At 52.6% G+C, this 21,756-nt stretch overlaps 3 protein-coding genes across 9 annotated transcripts; all 3 read right to left on the bottom strand.

Moving 5' to 3' along the window:
• Window positions 1-432: 432 nt before the first annotated feature.
• Window positions 433-6,513, bottom strand: S100A16 (S100 calcium binding protein A16). 3 transcript variants are annotated; one of them, XM_005541770.4, is made up of 3 exons: window positions 6,436-6,513; window positions 1,521-1,699; window positions 433-1,215 (listed from the first exon to the last, which is right to left on the bottom strand). In XM_005541770.4, the coding sequence occupies exons 2-3, from the start codon at window positions 1,671-1,673 to the stop codon at window positions 1,057-1,059; spliced, it is 312 nt and encodes a 103-aa protein (XP_005541827.1). In that variant the 5' UTR covers window positions 1,674-1,699; window positions 6,436-6,513; the 3' UTR covers window positions 433-1,056. The 3 variants fall into 3 exon arrangements, with proteins under 3 accessions (XP_005541827.1, XP_065401776.1, XP_065401788.1); XM_065545704.1 differs by lacking the exon at window positions 6,436-6,513 and adding an exon at window positions 2,674-2,865; XM_065545716.1 differs by lacking the exon at window positions 6,436-6,513 and adding an exon at window positions 2,396-2,503.
• A 1,769-nt stretch (window positions 6,514-8,282) lies between these two features.
• S100A14 (S100 calcium binding protein A14) lies at window positions 8,283-10,461 on the bottom strand. 3 transcript variants are annotated; one of them, XM_005541769.5, is made up of 4 exons: window positions 10,277-10,461; window positions 9,303-9,414; window positions 8,710-8,856; window positions 8,283-8,493 (listed from the first exon to the last, which is right to left on the bottom strand). In XM_005541769.5, exons 2-4 carry the CDS (start codon window positions 9,330-9,332, stop codon window positions 8,356-8,358), a joined length of 315 nt encoding a protein of 104 aa, XP_005541826.1. In that variant the 5' UTR covers window positions 9,333-9,414; window positions 10,277-10,461; the 3' UTR covers window positions 8,283-8,355. The 3 variants fall into 3 exon arrangements, with proteins under 3 accessions (XP_005541826.1, XP_005541825.1, XP_005541824.1); XM_005541768.5 differs by having other exon boundaries at window positions 10,314-10,461; XM_005541767.5 differs by lacking the exon at window positions 10,277-10,461 and adding an exon at window positions 9,769-9,798.
• A 1,782-nt stretch (window positions 10,462-12,243) lies between these two features.
• On the bottom strand, window positions 12,244-21,415 carry S100A13 (S100 calcium binding protein A13). 3 transcript variants are annotated; one of them, XM_005541764.4, is made up of 3 exons: window positions 21,283-21,415; window positions 20,113-20,326; window positions 12,244-12,484 (listed from the first exon to the last, which is right to left on the bottom strand). In XM_005541764.4, exons 2-3 carry the CDS (start codon window positions 20,263-20,265, stop codon window positions 12,341-12,343), a joined length of 297 nt encoding a protein of 98 aa, XP_005541821.1. In that variant the 5' UTR covers window positions 20,266-20,326; window positions 21,283-21,415; the 3' UTR covers window positions 12,244-12,340. The 3 variants fall into 3 exon arrangements, with proteins under 3 accessions (XP_005541821.1, XP_073851257.1, XP_045218934.1); XM_073995156.1 differs by having other exon boundaries at window positions 20,934-21,305; XM_045362999.2 differs by having other exon boundaries at window positions 21,080-21,305.
• Window positions 21,416-21,756: the final 341 nt, after the last annotated feature.

Raw genomic sequence — 21,756 nt, 5'->3', positions numbered from 1 at the left:
TCTGTGGCAGCTGGGGTTCCTTCTCTCAGCTTTGGGGCCCCCCTCCCTCTGTCTCTGTACAGGGGAGCTTCTTCCTTCTCCCTTCCTTCTTGCCCCTTCTGGCCTATTAAACTCTCCAAATAAAACAAAAAAAAGACTAAGGGTCATGGCCCCTCTCTCATGGAATTGCAGTGAGGACTAAATGGGACTTATTGTGTGCCTGGAAGTTGAATTTGAGTCTGAGTCTGGGCTAAAAGGGCCCAGAGATTGGTGACCTAAGGCCTTTGGCCCTTCATGGAGGAGGACGGAGGGAGCTGCTGGTCCACAGCTGACAGTGCCTGTTGGAATTCAGGAGTTCTGGCTCCTTTCTTGCTCTGCCTTTGAGGTTCTTCTATGAGATTCTCTCTCGTCACAGGGCCCAAGGCCTAAGACCACCAAAGCATAAAACGTCTCCAAGGGGTGGGAAGGTTTTAATGAGCATCCCAAAGGGACCAGGGGATACAAACTCCAAATCCGGCCTTTATATCACCATTATTTCAAGCAACGGGAGGAGGCTCAGCCTTGCTTAGCTCACTCCCAGATGAAGAGGCAACTGGAGGGAAGTCCCTGAAAGTGCCTCTCTACCCAACAGAGGGGCTACGGAAGGAAAGTGGAGAGGTCTCTGCTGCTGCTGCCGCCACTGCCACCAAAAGCAGGGAGACCTCAAGCACCAGGCTGACCTCTGGAGGTTAGGACGGACCCAGAATCTGGCAGGAATTGGGCAGGAACATCAGACATTGGAAAGTTAGATGAGACTGAACAGGTGAGAAAACTCTTAGGGCCCCCAGACAGCACTGAGATCTCACAGAGGGGCCCCAAGAGCCCACTGACTCCAGGGGCTGAGACACCCCAGGGAGGGAGGTACCCCTAGACTGAGACACTCACAAAAGGACCCCAGTTCAGCAAGGGTCAGAGGAAGGTCTGGAGAGAGAAGAGAGTAAAGGGCCCTGGGTGGGCAGGAGGCTGAGGAGGGAGCCTGGGGAGAGCACCAGGGCGGGGTGTCAGGCCGGTGCCTGGAAGGTGTGGCCAAAGGGGTCTCTAGCTGCTGCTCTGCTGCTCCTGCTCGCGGATGAGTTTGGCAATGGGGCCGGTGATGCCGCCTATCAAGGTCCAGTACTCGTCGAAGCTGATGCGCCCATCGTGATTGGCATCCAGGTTCTGGATGAGCTTATCCGCAGCCTTCCGGTTCCCTGTGTCCTGGGGAGGAAGCAGGGGTCAGCAATGCTGAGGGTGGAAACCCCAGAGAGAGACTCCAGGCAGGACCCTAGGCAGAGACCTAGGATCTGGCCTGGGCAGCTGCTTCCCTTGGGAAACGCAAACACAGCCCCACTGGCTAGGCCTGAGCATCCTGAGAAGACAGAAGTCTGGGGGTGGAGGAGACCCTGGAGTTAGGGGGCACTGGAAGGATAGAGGCCTCAACAGGGAAAGACACCCTGAGAGGCCAGAGGCTTGCAGGGGAGGGAAGGGGAGAGGGAGGCGAGGCCTTGGGTGAGAGGCCTTACCGACAGCATGTGGTTCAGCTCTTTCTGGAGCATCTCGCGGAAGCTGCTCTTGCTGATCTTGTTCTTGACCAGGCTGTACTTAGACACATATTTGTAGAAGTTTTCCACCAGGACAATGACCGCCTTCTCCAGCTCCGTGTAGCAGTCTGACATCTCCCTGCTTCGCCTGCTGGTGGGGCCTGGACACCAGGAGGAGGGGAATTGAGAAGAGACCTCCACAGGCCATACCTCCTCCTCCACGCCCACCCTAGGCCCTGGGTCCCTCCTCCTCCCTTGCTTCTGGTCCCTGGAGAAGAAGGTGGCAGGAAAAGGGGAACAGAGTGGGTGGGGGAGAGTAAGCCCTGGAATGAGAACTATGCGGCTCCTCTAATCCAGGTGCTCCCCAGCTGAACCACCTCAACAGGTTCTCCAGGCCCTGCCCTAGCCCCAGGCACCAGGTTCCAGCCCTAGGGAGCAAGATCCCTAGTGTCAGAGACCTAAGGGGCAAGAGGCTCTCAAGGGAAGAGGAGAAGAGTCCGCCTGCTCTCCCACCCTGCTCCGCAGCTGGCCTACCTCCCTGGGTCCGAGCATGGCTGGGACAGCTGAGATGAGCCATGGAGGTTAGGGGCAGAGGCTACTGCCTCCCACTCCCAGGAAATAAAGCAGAAAGGAAGGAATAGGCCTTTCCCAATCCCTTGCCGGGCTCCAGGGCCGTGAGTCCAGGGTCTCAGGCCCCAGCTGCCCCTTTTGGGAAAGGACAAGGTCCAGATCTGTTGGATCAGATTTTGTGCAGCTCTCCCAACACACCGCTCCACACCCTGCTAGCCTCTCCTCCCTTATGCCCATCCCTAAATACACAGCAGGATTCAAGAACACCCCCACCCATACTTCATTACCTAAGGCAGGGCCAAGCCCAGTTACAGCCCAGCTGGAGTCGGACCCTGGACACAGCAGCAGACTGCCAGAGGGCACATGCGTCACCCGCTTACCCCTGGACAAAAGACACTTTCCAAGCGGATACAGCCTTCTGAACAACAGGATATGAGGGGAACAGGCGGATCTGGATCTACTCTGTGAGTCACGGCCCGTGCCCAGAGCCCCCCCACATCAACCCCGGGCAAATCAGACTCCCTTCCCACTCCCAAGCCCAGGAATGTGCTCCAGCCACCCTCACCCGGCGGGTCCTGGCGAAAGGAGATGGACAAAACAGAGACACAGCCACCATAAGGGCCTGAGCGAGCCACAGTCAGATTTGGAAGGAAAGGCTGCTCGGTCAGGCCCCACCACAGCCTCCTGTCCTGCCACCTGCTTTCCGCTGGCCCCTGGTGGCCATTCCTACTCCCATGCCGGCTGCCCTGCCCTCTCCAGCCAACTGAAGCCTGCCAATCACTCGGGCCCTGCCCAAACCACGCCTCCGAAGTAAGCCCGCCTTGACCCCTGCCCTGGGCGCCATCCTCCCTGACTCCCACAGACGTGTCTGTCATCACCACTCAGCTAGCACTAGCTGGGGCCCACTAACTGGTGAGGCCACAGTGTCTTCCTGGGTCCTGTCTTGTTCCTTGAGACAAGCATTGTTTTTCTTACGCACGGCCAATGTATTTTCTGAACCAAACGGCGGGACTCAGACTTTAGGACAGTTTTTTTAATCCTGGGTATACACCACTCCCTGCTTTTAATCTCTGCATCTCTCCAGGCCACATTGCCTGGTCCAGTGCCTTGCTCAAGGTAGATGTTCTATAAATATTCCACCTCCTTCCAGTCCTGATAACAGGTATCGCAGGTCCCTGACCACCTTTTAAGCTTTTTCTTTCATGAAGCTTCTTCTGAAGGAAGGGTGGGACCAGGAGGGAACAGGCCAGGAAGCAAGAAGGAAGGAGAGTTGAGAGGAAGAGTCAGGCTGCGGCTTCTCTGAAGGGAAATCCTGCCCTTGTCTCCCCTCCTCCACCTGCCCGAACCCTCTAGTCCCAGCTGGGAGGATGGAGCACAGTACCGCAATGGCAGGAAGCCGCACACTTTTCCATATTCTTTTATTTAAGTGTGTAACTGCATGGTTCCATGTCTATTCCACTATAAGACTTTCATACAAACGCTTTAACATTTACAGATGAAGAGGAAGACCATTGTTTAACCTGTGGTCTGTCCGCTATGCTGCCCTTGGGTTGGAGGTGGCTCAGGTTCATAACCAGTGTTTCAGGTGATTCTGAAAACCGTGCCCATTTCTGGAAAGACTGTGCCAAGTTCACTCCCAACAAAGCCTTGGGAGTGGGAAGATAATTCAGAGAAGCTCTTCACACTTAGCCACCCCCATCCTCGTTCCCTAAATGAGGGATCTTGTGGGAAGCGGTCAGGGAGAGGAAGAGGGAAGGAAATGGGTGGTACACCTCCCTCTGCCACTCTCCCCACAGCCCAGCCTACCTCTCCCACCACCTGCCTTCTTGGAGTCATTTCTCTGAGCTGTCTCCTCCGGGCCCTCCTCAATATCATGACTCAACCCCTGCTTGTCCTCTGGCAGCAGCCAAGTGGACAAGACACAGATGAGCCCCAGAGATGACTGTGCCACCTGCTCCCAGGAGTACTGGGAGACCCACAGCAGGAACTCCAGCACCTCAGGGCTTCAGCTCCCAGCCCATCCTCCCAGGAATCCACCCATTCCCCACCTTCGGTAAAATGGACAGTGCTGGAGATAACCATCTGACAAGTGCTTTTCTGGAGCTTTTTCTGAAGGAAGGATAGGGTAGTAGGCAGGCAGGGATCATTACCCTCCTCTGCCTCCCCACCCTGGAGGCCAGGAGACAGGATCTGCCACCCCACCATCCCACAAACCACCTACTCCTCCCACCTGCCCCATTCCCCCACTAGCCAGGCCCTGGGTCTCCTGGTTCAGGGGTGGGGCATATGTTCTATCCCATCAGCCCCTTCCTAGAAAGGTCAAGCAGGAGGTCGTTCCTGCATTGGCCCTGCCACAGGTAGATCCTGGCCTGAGTGGACAGTGCACCCTGGAGCCTTCCAGAAATGTGGGAATGGGAGGACCACGAGTCCTCCAATGGGCCCTCTCACCTCAGGCCTCCAGCCCTACCCCAATGTTCTCATTGTCTTCCCCTTGGCTGATTCATCATTGAGCAACCGGCAGTCTCCCACCCCCACCCCGCCCACCTCAGCCCAACTTGCTGACTTCTCCGAAAGCCCAAATTGCCCTGACACCATGCCCATGGATCCCAGCCACTCCAGCCCCACCCTCCCACCCCCAGGTTCTGGGCCCCACGCCCTCCAGATGCCTCCTAACCACCCCCAACATCCCCAGGCTCCTTCCATCTGGAGCTCCGAACATCCGCCACACCCTCCTAAGTCCACCTTCTCTTCTCACCCCACACACACCTCTAGAGTCTTAAGGTTTATCCAGGTGTTGGGATGTGTCCCTAGACTCCTGTCCCTCCTGGTCACTGTTCTCTCCAGAGCCTAGCCCACTGCCAAGCCTAAGTATGGATTCTCTGTGTCCCTTCCATCTACCTGGAATTCATTTGCTCACTTAGGCACCATGAGTTTGCTTACTCATTCATTCAGTGGCTCATTTACTCACTCTCACTCATTCACTTGCTCATTCAATAATGCATTCACTCTCTTGCACATTCATTAATTCATTCCCTTTTTCATTTACTCATTTGTCCTCTCTGCCTTCAATATATAGGGAAGGTGCCATCCGAACTGGGCTGACAATGTCACCTCTATCAGTAAGGCTGTTTCAAATGAAATTTCTCCAGCCTCAGCTGTTCCATTCTCTGCTCCTTCCTGTGTTCTTTCTCTAGTTCCACAAGGCCCTCTCCAGGAACAGCTCCTGGAGGACAGTGGGGCCTGCTTGGGTCGCGAGGTAGCCACTCTGCCTCACCCCTCACCATCCTCACAGGACTCTCTGCGTCTAACTCACACACACACACACACACACACACACACACACACACGGAGCAAGGACCTCTGCCATTCCTGATCCCCTCTGCTTGGGTAACCCATCGCCCTTCCACTCACTTCAGCTCTTGGAGCAAGAAGCCAGCCTCTGATATTTTTCCAGACAAGTGAAGTTGGAGGAGTTCGGTGTGGATCTTGCCGCCGCCTCCCCCAACACACACACAACTGTCTCAGCCTCACCAACACTTACTAGAATGTGGGGAAAGGCAGAGCTGGCTCCCCAGAACCCTTGCCCTCACCTCCATCCCGACTGGGCTGGGCAGGGGAAGGCTCCCATAGTGCAGGTGGCTCTGCCAAGAAAAGCAACTCAAGCCGGGGCCTGCCTGGGTCCTGAGATGGGGAAGCTGCTGAGTTCAGACCCTCTTCCAGAGAGCTCGCAGGCTCCCCACAGCCTCACTCAGGTTCCTCCCAGATCTCATCATCCCCCTCAAGGAACAGCTCCTGGAACACAGTGGGGCCTGCTTGGGTCATGAGGTAGAGGAGACGCCACCTCAGCCCCTGCCTCCTCTTCCCGGAATCTCAGGCTCCCTGGGACTTGCCTGGTTCCTTCTGGACCCCATCGCCTCTCCCAGGACACAGCTCCCAGAGCCCAGCAAGGCCTGTGTCCAAGCTCTGACCACCCCCAACCCAGACCAACACGCATTTGTCCTCTCCTATTGGGAAGGATCGAGTAGCTGTGGGCAAAGCTTCCAAACGTTCTGCCCCTGGAGAGGAGCTCCGTCAGCTGCTGCGGCAGGGAGGGGTCTCACCACCCCATGCATCCCCTCTGAAGGCCTCACCCAGTCCCCAACCCCCCAGGACTCCGCATTCCCAAACTGGCCTGTGGGGGAAAGTTAATAATTACCAAAATCTTCCTGCCCATTCTCTAGCAGGCCCCTCTTCCCAGGCCCCCTTCACTGCCCCTTCTCCTGGCCTCCCAATACTGTGGGGCCCTCCGGCAGCCACAGACCTCCCAGGCCGGGCCTGGGGTGCTCACCTGCTGCCTCGGTCTGCCTCCGCTCCAGCAGGGCTCTGGGGCTTGGGCTCTGGCACTACCAAGCAGCTCCCTGCACTCAGCCCAGCCGGGACTCCTCCCCACTGCACTCCCAGAATCTGTCCCACTCCCTCCCAGCCCTGCCCGCTGAGCTGGCTCAGTGGGGAGATAGTGGCTGAGCTGCCTCTTGACTTGGCCCTGGGGTTGGGCCCTTGTTAAAGGGATACACACCTTTTTTCACACTCCTCTACCCCCATCCCAGAGGGAGTAGTGAAAGCTGGCACTCCCCCAACCACACCCTCCCAGCCCCGCAGGGGCTGAGCAGAACCTGACAGGGCAGACAAAGGAAGGGAAGGACTGTCACCTGCCTTTCTCACCTGGGTCACTGGGATCCCAGTTTCGGGGGCTCCCAACAGACAAGTTCAGTTAACATTCCAGGCCAGCCTAACTGGCCACAGAAACCTCCTTGCCATTGGGGTTTCAGAAGTAACTCCCGACTTCTGTGCTCAAATCAGAAGGCAGATGCCAGGGACCTGTCTGGCTCCCTGGTCTTCTGTCTCCAGTCGGGCCCATCAGCTCTTCTGAGACCCAGCCCTAAGAGGAGAACTCCTCTGGAAACTCCCCACACCCCACTGTTGCCCTAAGATACCCGAGGAAACTGGCCAACTCGACCTCCCTACACTAGGGCAGCAGCTGAAACCAAAGAGGGGCCCACTCGCCCACTCCAGCAGTAATGACATTGGCTCATTGGGCACTCGCCATGTGCCAGGCTCTCTGACATGTGCTTTACATGACATGTGGCATTGTCCTCCTGGCAATCCTGTGGAAGTAATATTCATAATCCCCATTTTATAGATGAGGAAACTGATACTAAGAGCATGCCCAAATTTCCAATGATAAGTGGCAGATCTGAGATCCAAACTCAGGCCAGTCAGCCTGTTTCTAACCCTCCACCCCCACCCACCGCATTTCCCTTGTTATGTCAGCCAGGGCTCAGAACACCTGGACTAATATCCTTTTCCCCAAGTGTGCACACACACTCTCCTCTCCTATAAGAGGGTCTGCCCGTTGGCAAAGAGGAACCTGCCCCTCAGAGAGGACCATGTTGTCCTTTTGGGCCTGGTACCACCCTCAACCCAAACCCATAGGGAAAAGTGAGTTCCCATTCACTTCCACTGCCAACCATTCCAGTCCCACATGCCCCACCCTACCAATGACTTTGCCATTCACCCCCAAGCTCCTCTCACCCGTGGACTCTGGGGAAGGGGGTGTTCAGTCAAGACAACATGCTTCACTGTTTTCATTTTTTTTATTAATCAAATGATACAAAACAACCATCATTCTGTCAATGCCCAAGCACCCAGCTGGTCCTCTCCCCGCGTGTCACACCCTCCTCAGCCTCTCCCCCAACCCTACTCTCCCTCCTCTCCGGCCCCAGCCCAGGGACAGAGTCTAGGAGGAACCTGGGGCACAGCTGGAGGCAGGAAGAGAGCCCTGGACAGACAGCTATGGTTTGGGTTGGGGAAGAGGTTGGGAAGTAGGTTCTTAAAGACCCATTTTTAGTACCAGATATCCAGCCATATTCCCAGCTCCGTTCTTCAAATCGTTTCCCATAGCCCAGCTCCTCTCTGTTCTCCCCCACTACCAATTCTTTGGCTCTTACACAATTTTTATCCCTCAAATATTCATCCCTGGCCCAAACAGTCCCCTGAGCCTCCCTCTGGTGGGGACTCCTGCACTCATGAGCTCCACAGAGCATCCAAGACAGAAGTGCACAGAGACCCTTGGGAAGGCCGTTAGGAGGCTGAACTTTGCAGAGATGAGGAGGGCTGCAGGCTAGGGAACAGGGTGGTGGTAGAGGACAGTTTTATTTCCAGGCCCACAGTCTCTCCCCAACACCCCCAAGAATTCCAGGGGGAGTCCTCAGCGCCCCCGGACAGGCCTCTCTGGCTTCACACTCTTAGCCGCTTCTCCAATCAGCTCCCAGAAACTCCCGAACTCCAGTTTAGAGTCATTGCAGCTGCCCAGGTTGGCAATTTTCTCTTCCAGGCCACAGTTGCTCTAAGGGGAGTGAAGACACCATGGCTCAGGGAGGCAGCAGCTTCCTATCTTCCCACCCCACCCTGCCCAGGGGCAGACAGCAGGAGCAGAGCCTGCCCGGCTCTGGGAAGGGAGAAGAGCTGGGGGTTGCAAGTGCCAGTGTGGGTGGGGTCCTGGGACACTTGCTTGGGAAGTCAGGGTACTGACTGGCTGGGGTGGGGTGTGCTCCCTCCATACCGGCATGAGGTGGGGCAGCTGCTGGGTGACCAGGTCCCGTAGCTCAGAGGGGGTCAGCGTCTCCTTCCCACCCTCCACGGAGTACTGGTGGAAGTTCTTGATGAGGGTCTCAATGGCCCTCTCCACGTCACTGAATTCCTGAGCATCCTGAGGGCAGGGGACATCACCCACATCAGTGAAGCTCCACGCACCCCAACACCCTGCTTCTCCAGGAGTCTGGCAAAGCCCTCGGGGCAGAAGACTGCTGGAAGGCACACAGCTCCCACCCACTCCAGAGCCCAGAATCTAGCCCCTCTCCCCTACCCCAGCTCGGCCTTCAGGCCACAGCGGCCACAGGTTGGGGAAGGCTTCTCTCCCCACACCCCCCAGCTGCAGGCAGTGCAGGTCCCAGCATGCACCCAGGCATCCTCTTCCCAGGAGGACTCCATCTGCATCACCCTGTGTGGGCCTCAGAGGAGGGTCACATCGCACTCACAGGGTCTGGGGTGCAGGGCAAGGCCAATGTGAAGGGCAAAAGTCAGTGGGGGGACATAGACTCTCAGGGTGAAGGAGAGGAGTGTTGGAGCAGAAAGGCCAGGAGTGAATGAGCCCACCTCTGCGTTGGCTGACCGACACTGTCCCATGGTACCCGCTGCGTCTGGTCCTTTGGTGAGAGTTCTGTTGTCCTATAGCTGGCCCCAGAGGAGCTGATGGCTCATGATCTGCCTAGAGGAGGGGGCAGGCCTGAGGTGAGGGGAGAGTCTAGCATTTCTTTCTCAACTGCCCACTTTGGCTCCACCTCAGATATTCTGTGCCTCACCAGGGGGTCAAAACCAACACCACACAGGCCCAGGCCCTGCCTAGGCTTCAGGAGCCGAGGTCATATCCCCCAGGCCAAAGCATCTAGGGGGAATCCTTTGGGCCTCACTTTAGCCTCATTCTTTCCACCTCCTCCAACCACCCACCTCTGCTTGAAACACACACACCAACCTCCAGGATCTGATCCCCCAGACCTTACCCTAAGTGTGCCCTCTGGTCAGCAGGCTGTATATTTGGGTGAAAAGCCCTGGGTTTCCTTACCTGCTGGCAGCCGCAGAGACAAGACAGGAGGAGCCAGCTCACCTGAGCTCAGCTCTTATACCTGGGGGAAGGGAGTGGAGGCAGGGGCTGGGCCTAAGCCACCCCTGCTATTGCAGCAGTCTGGGCTGTGAGCCAGCTTTATGAGCCCCACCCTGCACTAGCCAGAGTTCCAGAGCCTACCCTGACCCTGCCACGAGGAGAGAGCCACAGAGCGCTGGGGCTGGGAAAACCCTGGCCTCAGATCAGCATGCAGAGTCACAGAGAAAGAGAGGCGAGAAGGCTGAGGAGACAGGGAGGACTTGGAGACCTCATGGGGTCACCCTAGGAAGTGGAAGGCCCTGGGGAACTATAGGGCAGGGAGGCAGGGGGGGTCTGAATCTGTGACCAGGAAAGGAGAAGCAGGAGCCTCTGTACCCTCCATGTGTGTGTCTGTCTGTCTGTCTCTCTCTCTCACACACACACACACACACACACGCTTCTCCCAGCCAGGCCCAGTTTGGATACTGACACTCAAGCCTGCCTGGATCCCGGAGCCCAGCCTTTACCAGTCCTGGAGGCAGAGAGATGAATGTAGAGAACTTCGATCAGGAGGAAGAAGCCAGAGAAGGGTAGCCTGGTGGAGGGAGGCAGATTGAGTGAGTGTTCACCTGACCTCCCTTCAGCTCCCCTCAGCGGCCCAGAGTGCACAAATGCAAGGCCACTTGCGCTGCTTGGCAGCTAACACCCACTCCAAACTGGTCGGGCCACGTGTTTCTCTCTCCCTCCCTCAGAGCCCCATGCTTTCCCTAACCCAGCTGCAGAGCAACACCCCCTGATCCAGAACCCAGAATGACATCCCAGAAAGCCCAACCCCAGTGGCCCTCCTCACCTGCCCAGGCCCAGACACCCACAACCTGAAGTCACGGGGAGGGGGTAGGAAGAAGGGCAGAGCAGTAGGCATGAGTCAGGGCAAGGATGGGGTGCGGCCCAGAGCCAAAGTTCCCAGGATCTTTTCCTAAACACTGAGATCAGAGCACACCCCACTACGTTCCTCCCCATGTCACCTTCTCAACCCAGGGCCTTCTGTGTCTCAGTGGAGAGGACCTTCCAACAGTGTCTCATTCTGAGGGTTCCTCTGAAGGGCTTCAACCTGCAGGTCCCTCTGAGGGTCTCTCAGCCTGTGGGTCCCTCTGAGAGTGACTTAGCCTGGGTTCCTCAGGAAGAGGCTCAGGCTGGGGGTTCCTCACAGGGCTTCTCACAGTGAGGGAGCCCTTCAGTACAGGAACCCCTCTAGAATGTCTCCACCAATGGCCCTTTGGATTCCCAGTCTGGGGGTCCCTCTGAGGTCTATCTAGGATCCTCTCATGGTGTGTAACGGGGGGCTTCCTCAGCCTAAAGGTTCCTCTGGACTCACAGCTGCCCCACATGGATGCCTGCCAGTGAGGCAGAGACAGTCCTGGGAGGCCGGCCACCGAGCTGCCTGCCCCTGCACCCTCTGGTGGTGGTCGTGTACACCATATGCCCCTCAAGCCAGGAAGGCAAGGCAAGTTCTGCCTCCGGTGGCACCACCACACCCTCACCCCACAGTCCTTGAGCAGAACATCGGGCCCCTCCTTCTGGCTTCCCCACTGCTCCAGAGGGTAAGGGGAGGAGGGCCTAGTGTTCCTGAGCACCCAGCCAGAGAGGATCCTGGTTAATCAGAGCTCTGAAATCCACCTATTCTTGTCTTTATGACTTTACCTAAGATCCGAGTCCTGATCTTTAATATAGGAGTTAAAAATAGCACCTTCCTCAAAGGACTGTGAAAATTAACTAAGGCAATACAGGCAGAATGTTTAGCACTGCACCTGGTACTTAGTAAGCCCTCCATACATGTTCACCACTATCACTGTCATCCAACGGACAAGCTCCAAGAAAAAGGAAACACAGCAGGACCATGCAGCTGAGCCCCTGAGTCACCTCTCCTGCCCCACATCTCTGCCTCTACTTTTTTCTTTTTCATTTTTCATTTTTTTTGTTTTGTTTTGTTTTCATTTTTGAGATGGAGTTTTGCTCCTGTCTCCCAGGCTGGAGTGCAATGGTGCGATCTCGGCTCACTACAGACCCTCCTCCTGGGTTCAAGTGATTTTCCGGCCCCAGCCTAGCTAATTTTTGTATTTTTAGTAGAGATGAGGTTTCGCCATGTTGGCCAGGCTGGTCTTGAACTCCTGACCTCAAGTGATCCACCCGCCTCAGCCTCCCAAAGTGCTAGGATTACAGGCGTAAGCCACTGTGCCCAGTCCTCTGCCTCTACTTTTCATATATTCATTTAACCATTTACTGGGCATCTGCTCTGTACAAGACCTGGTGCTAGATGATGCGGAATGTTCAAAGATGAATAACATTCCCTGTCCTCAAGGGGCTCATAATTTTCAGATCCATCCTCAGGTCAAGGGAGAGCTTTCCCACCCTCTGGTCTCAAGAAAAGAAATCAGGATGGAGTGTGAGTAAGAAACATTTGTGTTTCAAGGATGAAGCTTTATTTGAGAAGAGTGCAGTTCTGCTCGGCCCTGACCAGCCCTGCCCTGCCCACCCCCATCCCAGCCAGGCGGCTTTACTTCTTCCTGATCTTCAGGTCCTTCTTCTTCCTGATTTCCTTGGCCAGCTCCCCAATCAGTCTCCAGTACTCATTGAACTTGAGCTCCGAGTCCTGATTCACATCCAAACTCTTCATCTTCTCATCAAGACAGCCCACATCCTGAGAAGACACCAAAGGAAAGGGTAGTTAGAAACTGGGGTTCTTGAGAAAACAGGGAGGGAAGAATTGCCAGCTGCCATTCTCTCAAGGCCCTTCCCTCAGAGAGCAGTGGCACCTGCCTCTTCTCTAAAGAATGAGGCTGCAGCCCCAAAACTACACTGCCATGGGGTGCCTCTCCAAGGAGCACCAACAGAGAGAGGTAGGGGTCCTGAGTCCTAGTGCTTGCCATTGTGTAAATACTTCCACCATGGCACAAACAGGTTGTCGCTTAATATAAAGCTGGAAAGAAATGCACACAATCTGCTCTCACCAGCACACTGCTGCAGCTGCTGTGGGATCGGCCCAAGGATTTGCCAGCATCTCGGGGAGATGCTGCAGGGTTGGACCCAGTCTGAGCTTTCTGGGGCCACCCTCCTCTTTATCAGAAAGCTGAAGAAGTTCCCAGTACTTAGCTGCTCATTCGCACGACCCCTGTGTCTTTTCATTTATCTAGCTGGGTCACTAGATCAGGGGAAAGACATGGAGTATCTGGGTTTTTAGGGGGCCCTTGACACAGCCTCTCTCATAGGCCTGTGAAATCAATGGCAACAGTAAACCAGATGTCCTGATCGAAGGACCTGTTGCCAGATAAACAAGCACAACCAAAACATTGACTGTTGAACAATAGTTCAACATCAAACCAGAGAAGGGTGCCTCAGGCAGGGTGTGATGCTCAAGGTTTGAACCAACATTTGGACGCAGACAGAGAAGACTCACCAAATCTCTAAAGGGAACAAAGCTGATTCACAGAAGAGCTAAAAAGACTTTTTTTTTTAAGTTACAACCACATTTAATTATAATATACTACAAGCACTGCCAGTGGAAGGCAAGGATGACTACTGTAACATTATATTGGGGGTGCATTCAATTAGTAAAGATAAATAAGTAAGTATTAAGAAGGAAGAAGCAGGAAGGGTGTGGTGCCTTACGCCTGTAATCCCAACACTTTGGGAGGCTGAGGTGGGTGGACCACTTGAGGTCAAGAGTTTAAGACCAGTCTGGCCAACAAAGCGAAACCCTACCTCTACTAAAAATACAAAAATTAAGCAGGCCAGGTGTGGTGGCTCACGCCTGTAATCCCAGCACTTTGAGAGGCCAGGGCGGGCAGATCACCTGAGGTCAGGAGTTCAAGACCAGTCTGCCCAACATGGGGAAACCCTGTCTCTACTAAAAATACAAAAATTAGCCAGGCATGGTGGTGGGAGCCTGTAATCCCAGCTACTTGGGAGGCTGAGACAGGAGAATTGCTTGAACCTGGGAGGCAGAGGTTGTGGTGAGCAGAGATCACGCCATTGCACTCCAGCCTGGGCTACAAAGTGGGACTCTGTCTCAAAAAAAGAAAAAAAAAATACAAAAATTAGCTGGGTGTGGTAGTGCACACCTGTAGTCCCAACTACTTGGGAGGCTGAATCAGAAGAATCCCTTGAGTATGGGAGGCAGAGGCTGTAGTGAGCTGAGATCAAGCCAGTGCCTTCCAGCCTGGGTGACAGAGCGAGACTCTCTCAAAAAAAAAAAAAAAAAAAAAAAAAGAGCTGAAGACAGAAACAAAACAAAGGCCAAATACCAAATACCATATCGGTATCAGTGGGTTCCACAGCCCTGGATTCAACCAACCTAAGACCAAAAATATTTGAAGGAAAAAATCCACAAAATTCCAAAAAGCAAAACTTAAATTTTGCCCCATGCTAAGTACTACATTGAATCCATGTGAATGAAGTGATGAGTAGGCATTGCATTATGTATTACAAGTAACCTAGAGTTACTTGTAATTTAAAGTATACAGGAGGATGTGCATAGGTTATATGCAAGTACTATCTGATTTCATATAAGGGATTTGAGGCGAGGCATGGTGGCTCACACCTGTAATCTCAGCACTTGGGGAGGCCAAGGTGAGAGGATCGCTTGAGCCCAGGAGTTCAAGACCAGCCAGGGCAACATAGTGAGACCCCCATCTCTACAAGAAAAGGACAAGAAAAGGTACTGGAGCATCCAAGGATTTTGGCATCCAAGGGGGTCCTGGGAATAATTCCCATGGATACAAAATGACAACTATATATTTCATATTATACCACAGGGATATTTAAAAAAAACTTGAATAAATAGAAAATTAGATAAATATATATTTTTCTTAAAGAGAAAGGCTCAACTGGGTAAAAATGTCAATTTTCCCTAAAATATATCTTTTATATGATCCCAATTAAACTATTTACAGGATTTTTTTTTCTTTTTTTTTTTTTTTTGAGATGGAGTCTCTGTTGCCCAGGCTGAAGTGCAGTGGTATGATCTCAGCTCACTGCAACCCCTGCCTCCTGGGTTCAAGCAATTCTCCTGCCTCAGCCTCCCGAGTCACTAGGATTACAGGCACCCATCACCACACCTGGCTAATTTTTGTATTTTTAGCAGGGATGGGGTTTCACCATGTTTGCTAGGCTGGTCTCAAACTCCTGACCTCAGGTGATCCACCCACCTCAGCCTCCCAAAGAGCTGGGATTACAGGCATGAGCCACCACACCCGGCTTCCAGGATTCTTTTTAACATTATAAAATGTTACTGGCCAGGCATGGTGGCTCACACCTTTAATCCTAGAACTTTGGGAGGCCAAGGCAGGTGGATAACTCAAGGTCAGGCATTCAAGACCAGCCTGGCCAACATGATGAAACCCCATCTCTACTAAAAATGCAAAAATTAGCCAGGCATGGTGACGCATGCCCATAGTCCCAGCTACTTGGGAGGCTAAGGCAGGAGAATCGCTTGAACCCGAGAGGCAGAGGTTGTAGTGAGCCGAGATCACACCACTGCACTCCAGCCCAGCCTGGGTGACAGAGTGAGACCTTATCTCAAAAAATAATAATAATAATAATAAGAGGCCGGGCGTGGTGGCTCAAGCCTGTAATCCCAGCACTTTGGGAGGCCGAGACGGGTGGATCACGAGGTCAGTAGATCGAGACCATCCTGGCTAACACGGTGAAACCCCATCTCTACTAAAAAATACAAAAAACTAGCCGGGCGAGGTGGCGGGCGCCTGTAGTCCCAGCTACTCGGGAGGCTGAGGCAGGAGAATGGCGTGAACCCAGGAGGCGGAGCTTGCAGTGATCTGAGATCCAGCCACTGCACTCCAGCCTGGGCGACAGAGCGAGACTCCGTCTCAAAAAAAATAAATAAATAAATAAATAATAATAAGAAGAAGAAGAAGAAGAAGTTCCATTTCACTCCAAATTATATAAGCGTAAATCAGAAAAAGATACCATTTTCATATCATAGATTAGCAAAAATTAAAAGCTCAATAATACCCAGTTTGGACAAGTACACAGGCATCGCATGAAGTGTGGGTGGCCATATAAACTGGTACAACTTTTTTAGGAGGCAAATTGGTAATAGTCACAAAAATTAAAAATGAAGGCCGATCTTGGTGGCTCAGCCCTGTAATCCCAGCACTTTGGGAGGCCGAGACAGGCAGATCATCTGAGGTCAGGAGTTCGAGACCAGCCTGGCCAACATGGTAAAACCTCGTCTCTACTAAAAATACAAAAATTAGCCAGGCGTGGTGGCATGAGCCTGTAGTCCCAGCTACTCAGAGAAGTTGAGCCAGGAAAATCGCTTGAACCTGGGAGGCAGAGGTTGCAGTGACCCGAGATTGCACCACTACACTCCAGCCTGGGTGAAAGAGCAAGAGTCTGTTTAAAAAAAAAAAAAAAAAAAAAAAAAAAAAAAAAATTGAAAATGAACATGCCACTTAACCTAATATTTCTACTGCCAAACATTTACCTTATGTTGTTATTTTCCCACCAGTACGTAGGTATACAAACACGGATATGTGCAAGAAGGAAGAAATGGACATAAGAAAAATTTCCATCAGTAAAGGATTGGGCTGGGCATAGTGGCTCATGCCTGTAATCCCAACCCTGTGGGAGGCCAGGGCAGAAGGATCACGTAAGCCTATGAGTTCAAGACCAGCAAGGGCAATATAATGAGGCCCTGTCTCTACAAAAAAAAATTTTAAATTAGGCCTCAGTTTCCATATATGTGAAATGAGGAATGCGGACTGTGGTTTCTCTTGGCCTCCTTCTAGCTGTGATGGTCTGTGAATCTCCTGGAAGCCAGCTCTGGGTCCAGTCCTGTCTTGGGGAAATTAGACCAGAAAGGCACAGAACATACACAAGAACCCAACAGCATCATCTGATACAAGCCCATGCTCCCACTGACACACAGTATCTTTGCTTACCTAATTACATGCACGCACACATACCGAGGCCCTGTCTCTACAAAAAATTTTAAAAATTAGCCGGACATGGTGGCACATGCCTGTAGTCCCAGCTACTCAGAAGGCTGAGGTGGAAGGATCACTTGAGCCTGGGAGGTGGAGGTTGCAGTGAACTGTGATCATGTCACTGCACTCTAGCCTGGGCAACAAAGTGAGATCCTGTCTCAAAAAAAAAAAAAGAGATATCAGTTGTAAGCTTATAAGAATGATACAGTGGAGAAGGAAAATTTGACGACGCAAGAAAGAGAGGAGTAATTTCAAGAGGAAAGTCTCTAAGTAGGTGAGAGGGGATGGGATCCAGGGCACCGGTGAAGGGTTGGCGTTAGGGGCAGTGACGGATCATTTGCATAACAGGAAAGACTGCTGATTTCAGGGAGGGAGCATGTACAAGTTTCCTGATTGCTCCTATTTTCTTTTTTCTTTTCCTTTTTTTTTTTCTTTGAGACAGTCTCCCTCTGTTGCCCAGGCTGGAGTGCAGTGGTATGATCTTGGCTCCCTGCAACCTCTGCCTCCCAGGTTCAAGCAATTTTCCTGCTTCAGCCTCCCAAGTAGCTGGGATTACAGGCGCACACCACCATGCCCAGCTAATTTTTTAAATATGTTTTTAGTAGAGATGGGGTTTCACTATGTTGGCCAGGCTGGTCTCGAACTCCTGACCTTCTCAATGAGTAAACTTCTCAGGAAAAGGGAGAATGTGGAAAGATGTACTGAGCTTTGAAGAGAGAAGACAAATTGTGAAATAATCATCTGAAAGAACTGGTAAATGAATCAACCAGGGAAACCTAGTAGAACCGCCAGGCATTGCCAAGGGTCCCTTTTGGGGTCTGTGGTTATAGATTTAAAGTGAGACAAGTCAACAAAGCTGTGCATTTTTCTCCAGCCAGATTCAGCTATCCAAGTGCAGGTGCAGAACAGTGGATTTAACCAGCAAGTTACTACAGGTGAAATGGTGGATCAACTGGGTTGAGAACAGAGAGAGACAGAATCAATGGAGTTAAGGCAGTGATTACAATGAGAAGCCTTAGAACCTGAGGTGAGGAAGAAGGGCAATGAGGACACGAGGGATATTGATGGAAGATGCAAACGTGAGAGGGTCAAGAGACTGAAGGTACCTGAGGAGTCAGGGAAGTGCTGGAGTGGAGAAGCTAGAGAGGGGAACAGAACCAGAATGACAGGAGGAGGTCAGCAGATAAAGGGAGACTTGAAATCAAGATTTTGGAAGTGATGCGTCATTTTGTTAATGACACAGTCTAAAGCATGAACAGAGGAGTGGGATGCTGAGATGGAAGAAGACAAATCTTTTTGGAAATGAGTAGTTGAGAAAATTCATCCAGGTGTTGGATGAATTGTCTGTGTGGATGCTGAAGCCACTGAGAATAACAACAGAAGCAGTGATGAAAAGAAAACAGTGAGCCAGGAGCTGAAGAGCTGTAAGGAGTGCAATAAAAAGAATGGCAGGTTGCAGATGAGCTTCCAAGGAGCTGGGAACTCTTAGAAAGAAGAAGAAACTAAAATCTAGAGGTAATGCAAAGCAGAGAGGTCACTTCCTACATTTCCAGGCCCAGAGGAAGTTGAATTTAGGGAAAAAAAAAAAAAAAAAAAAAAGTCACTGCTTGACAAGGATATAAGGAATGCTGTCCCTTCAGGAGAGAAACTGAATTTTCCAGTAAAAAGATGAAAGGAAATGTCTGACTGGGCACAGTGGCTCACACCTGTAATCCCAACACTTTGGAAGGCCAAGGAAGGAGGATCAGTTGAGGCCTGGAGTTTGAGACCAGCTTGGGAAACATAGAGAGACCCCATCCCTACAAGTAACTTAAAAATTAGGCCAGGCACGGTGGCTCACACCTGTAATCCCAGCACTTTGAGAGGCTGAGGTGGGCGGATCACCTGAGGTCAGGAGTTCGAAACCAGCCTGGCCAACATAGTGAAACCCTGTCTCTACTAAAAATATAAAAATTATCTGGGCATGGTGGCGGTTGCCTGTAATCCCAGCTACTCATAAGGCTGAGGCAACAGAACCACTTGAACCCAGGAGGCAGAGGTTGCAGTGAGCCGAGATCGCACCACTGCACTCCAGCCTCGATGACAGAGTGAGACTGTCTCAAAAAAAGAAAACATTAGCCAGGCAATGTGGCATGTGCCTGTGGTCCCACCTACTTGTGAGGCTGGGGCAGGAGGATTGCCTGAGCCTGGAAGGTCAAGGATGCAGTGAGCTGTGATCGCACAGTGGCTTGGGCAACAGAGTGAGACACTGTCTCAAAAAAAATAAAATCTGAGAAGTTGGAAGTTGTAGGGGATTTTGCAGATGAAAGACCATGAGTTTCAGAGACTCACTGTGTTCAAGGAGTCCATATTCACACACTTCAATGTGCCTGTGGATTTTCAGAAAAGACGTAAAACAAACTGTCAACAGCCTGGAATGACCAGGCCTCTTCGAGCCCAGAGTCAATGAAATTTAAGACCTGACTCCAGCCTGTGAGTGGGAGAGAAGGAATGACTCTGTCTTACACCCTAGTAAGGGGATGCCCATAGCGAGTGGGGAGTCTTCACAGATGCATCCCACAGACCCCCTACACTGACATCTATGACTCCATGAATTTGGCTGTGTTTTCATTTTTGATAAGCCTCTTTCCATTGCTAGGCCTCAGTTTCTATATATGTGAAGTGAGGAACACGGACTGTGTTTTCTCTTGGCCTCCTTCCAGCTGTGACAGTCTGTGAATCTCGTGGAAGCCAGCTCTGGGTCCAGTTCTGTCTTGGGGAAATTAGACCAGAAAGGCACAGAACATACACAAGAACCCAACAGCATCTTCTAATACAAACCCATACTTCCACTGGCACATAGTATCTTTGCTTATCTAATTATATGCATACACACACAAACACACACACATACACACCAGGCAAGAAAACCAATCCCAGCACTTTGGGAGGCCAAGGCAGGTGGATCACCTGAGGTCAGGAGTTCGAGACCAGCCTGGCCAACCTGGTGAAACCCTGTCTCTACTAAAAATACAGAAATTGGCTGGGTGTGGTGGCACACACCTGTAAGCCCAGCTACTCAGGAGGCTGAGGCAGGATAATCACTTGAACCCTGGAGATGGAGGTTGCAGTGAGCCAAGATCGCAACACTGCACTCCAGCCTGGGCAACAGAGTGAGACTCTGTCTCAAAAAAAATAATAAATAAAACCTGCAACCATTTATACATGCAGCTACCCACATCCTTTCTTGTGGTCACATTATCATACTCGGCACCATCACGTCCTAAACACAGTGTCCCATAATCACCGTCTCACAAAATCTCAGTACCAGACCTCTGCCTACCTCGAGCAGATGGGGCAACTGCTGGGTAACCAGCTCCTTGAACTCGTTGATGCTGAGGCTATCCTTCCGGCCCTCCTGCCTAGCAAAGGTGAAGAAGGTGGTGACCACGGTCTCAATGGACTCCTCTAGCTCTGTCAGTGGTTCTGCTGCCATTAGGACCCTGAGGCCAAAGCTGATGTCCTCAAGGGGCTAGCTGACCTTTGTCAGGGCTGACCTGTGGAACAGAGGAGGAGCAGAGAGGGAGAGTCATGGAGCCCCAAGATGCAGGAATGGTTCAGAAGGCCCCTGCCTTGGTGTTACCGCATCAGGTCTTGGCCTGGAGAGGGCATTATAGGGAAAGAGGGAGAGGACAGGGGTTGAGCTTGGGGCAGCAGACCAGACAACAGCATCTCAGTTTAGGTGGGGGCAGAAGATTCGGCTCCAGAAACCCCCTCTTCTGTAGGTCTCACAATCTGGGCTCCTTTTTAAATGTCTGTGGCTTAGGGACCCGTCTGTGGTGATGCCTCGATCTAGAGACCTCTCTACTTGAGAGGAGGTTTTCAGTTAAGGGTCCTTCCTGGAGTCCTTCGAGTCTGGTGGCCCCTCTGTGGCCTGTCTGTCTCAAGAGTCCCTTCTTGTCTCACCCAGCCTCACAGGTCACAAGGTTGTTTGTCTCCAAAGCTTGTTTATGTTGGGACCTGGTCTTCAGCCACCCGCATCCGCCCACACACACTCTGACCGCTTCTCCCAGCAGAGAAGCACAGGGTCTGGCAAATGTCCCCTGTGGTCAGAGCTGGCTCCGTCTGAACAGACCGATTTTCTCTGCCGGGATCCACCCTTACCTCTCTCCTCAGGGCAGCAGGGCAGAGTGCTGAACCCAGGACCCCACAGATCCTCCCCGCTCCTGTCTCCCCATCGGGAGATAAGGGTCCTGGAACGGGGTGTCTCTGACTCCCTGCCCCACGACGGGTTTAGTACAGGCACTCACAGCCCCCTGGGGTGCGGTGGGTGGGGCTGGAAGAGGCATTCTCTTTTCCGTCCCCCCGTCACGCACTCCGGCATGCACTGTTGCTCGATCATCCAAAGCTGCTTCCTGAATTCCTGTCTGAGCCGGCTCTGGGGGAGGGACCTGGGAGCCCAGGAAGAAAAAATGATCTCCAGGCTCCCTCCAGGGTCGGCAATGAGACTTACCGGGCAAGGAGATGGGGTGGAGTGAGCTGGAGTCTCAAGGCTGAGGTTTATAAGCAGCAGGGAAGGAGACAGCTGCTTACAAGCCCGGAGGTGTCAAATTTCCGTGGTGGATTCTGAAGACCAGAGACAGCCCAATCAGGCCTCTTGCCCTGAACCCTCAGGCCTGGACCCGGGCTCCCTGCCAGCCACACGAGCGCCCCCACTTGGTCAGGGAGAGGAGCTGTCTGGACAGATTTCATTCAGCAGGGGTCCCAGGGTCCTAGTCCTTTCAATACTGGGGGCTGCTGCCACCACACCCCACGTCTAATCAGGAGTGTGTATGCTGAGGGGGGAAGAGGGAGGAAACCAATTGAGGGAGCTCAACACTGAGAGGCCCAATCTGAGACATACACGGAGGCCCCTTAGAATGAAACCCCACAAAGGATGCTACAGCCCAAGATCCCTCAGAGAACCCCAGGCTGAGGCCCCACACAC

This window comes from Macaca fascicularis, chromosome 1, assembly GCF_037993035.2.
Source record: "Macaca fascicularis isolate 582-1 chromosome 1, T2T-MFA8v1.1".
NCBI lineage: Eukaryota > Metazoa > Chordata > Mammalia > Primates > Cercopithecidae > Macaca > Macaca fascicularis.
Note: the sequence above shows the minus strand (reverse complement) of the source record. Positions and strands in the feature narration are given on the sequence as shown.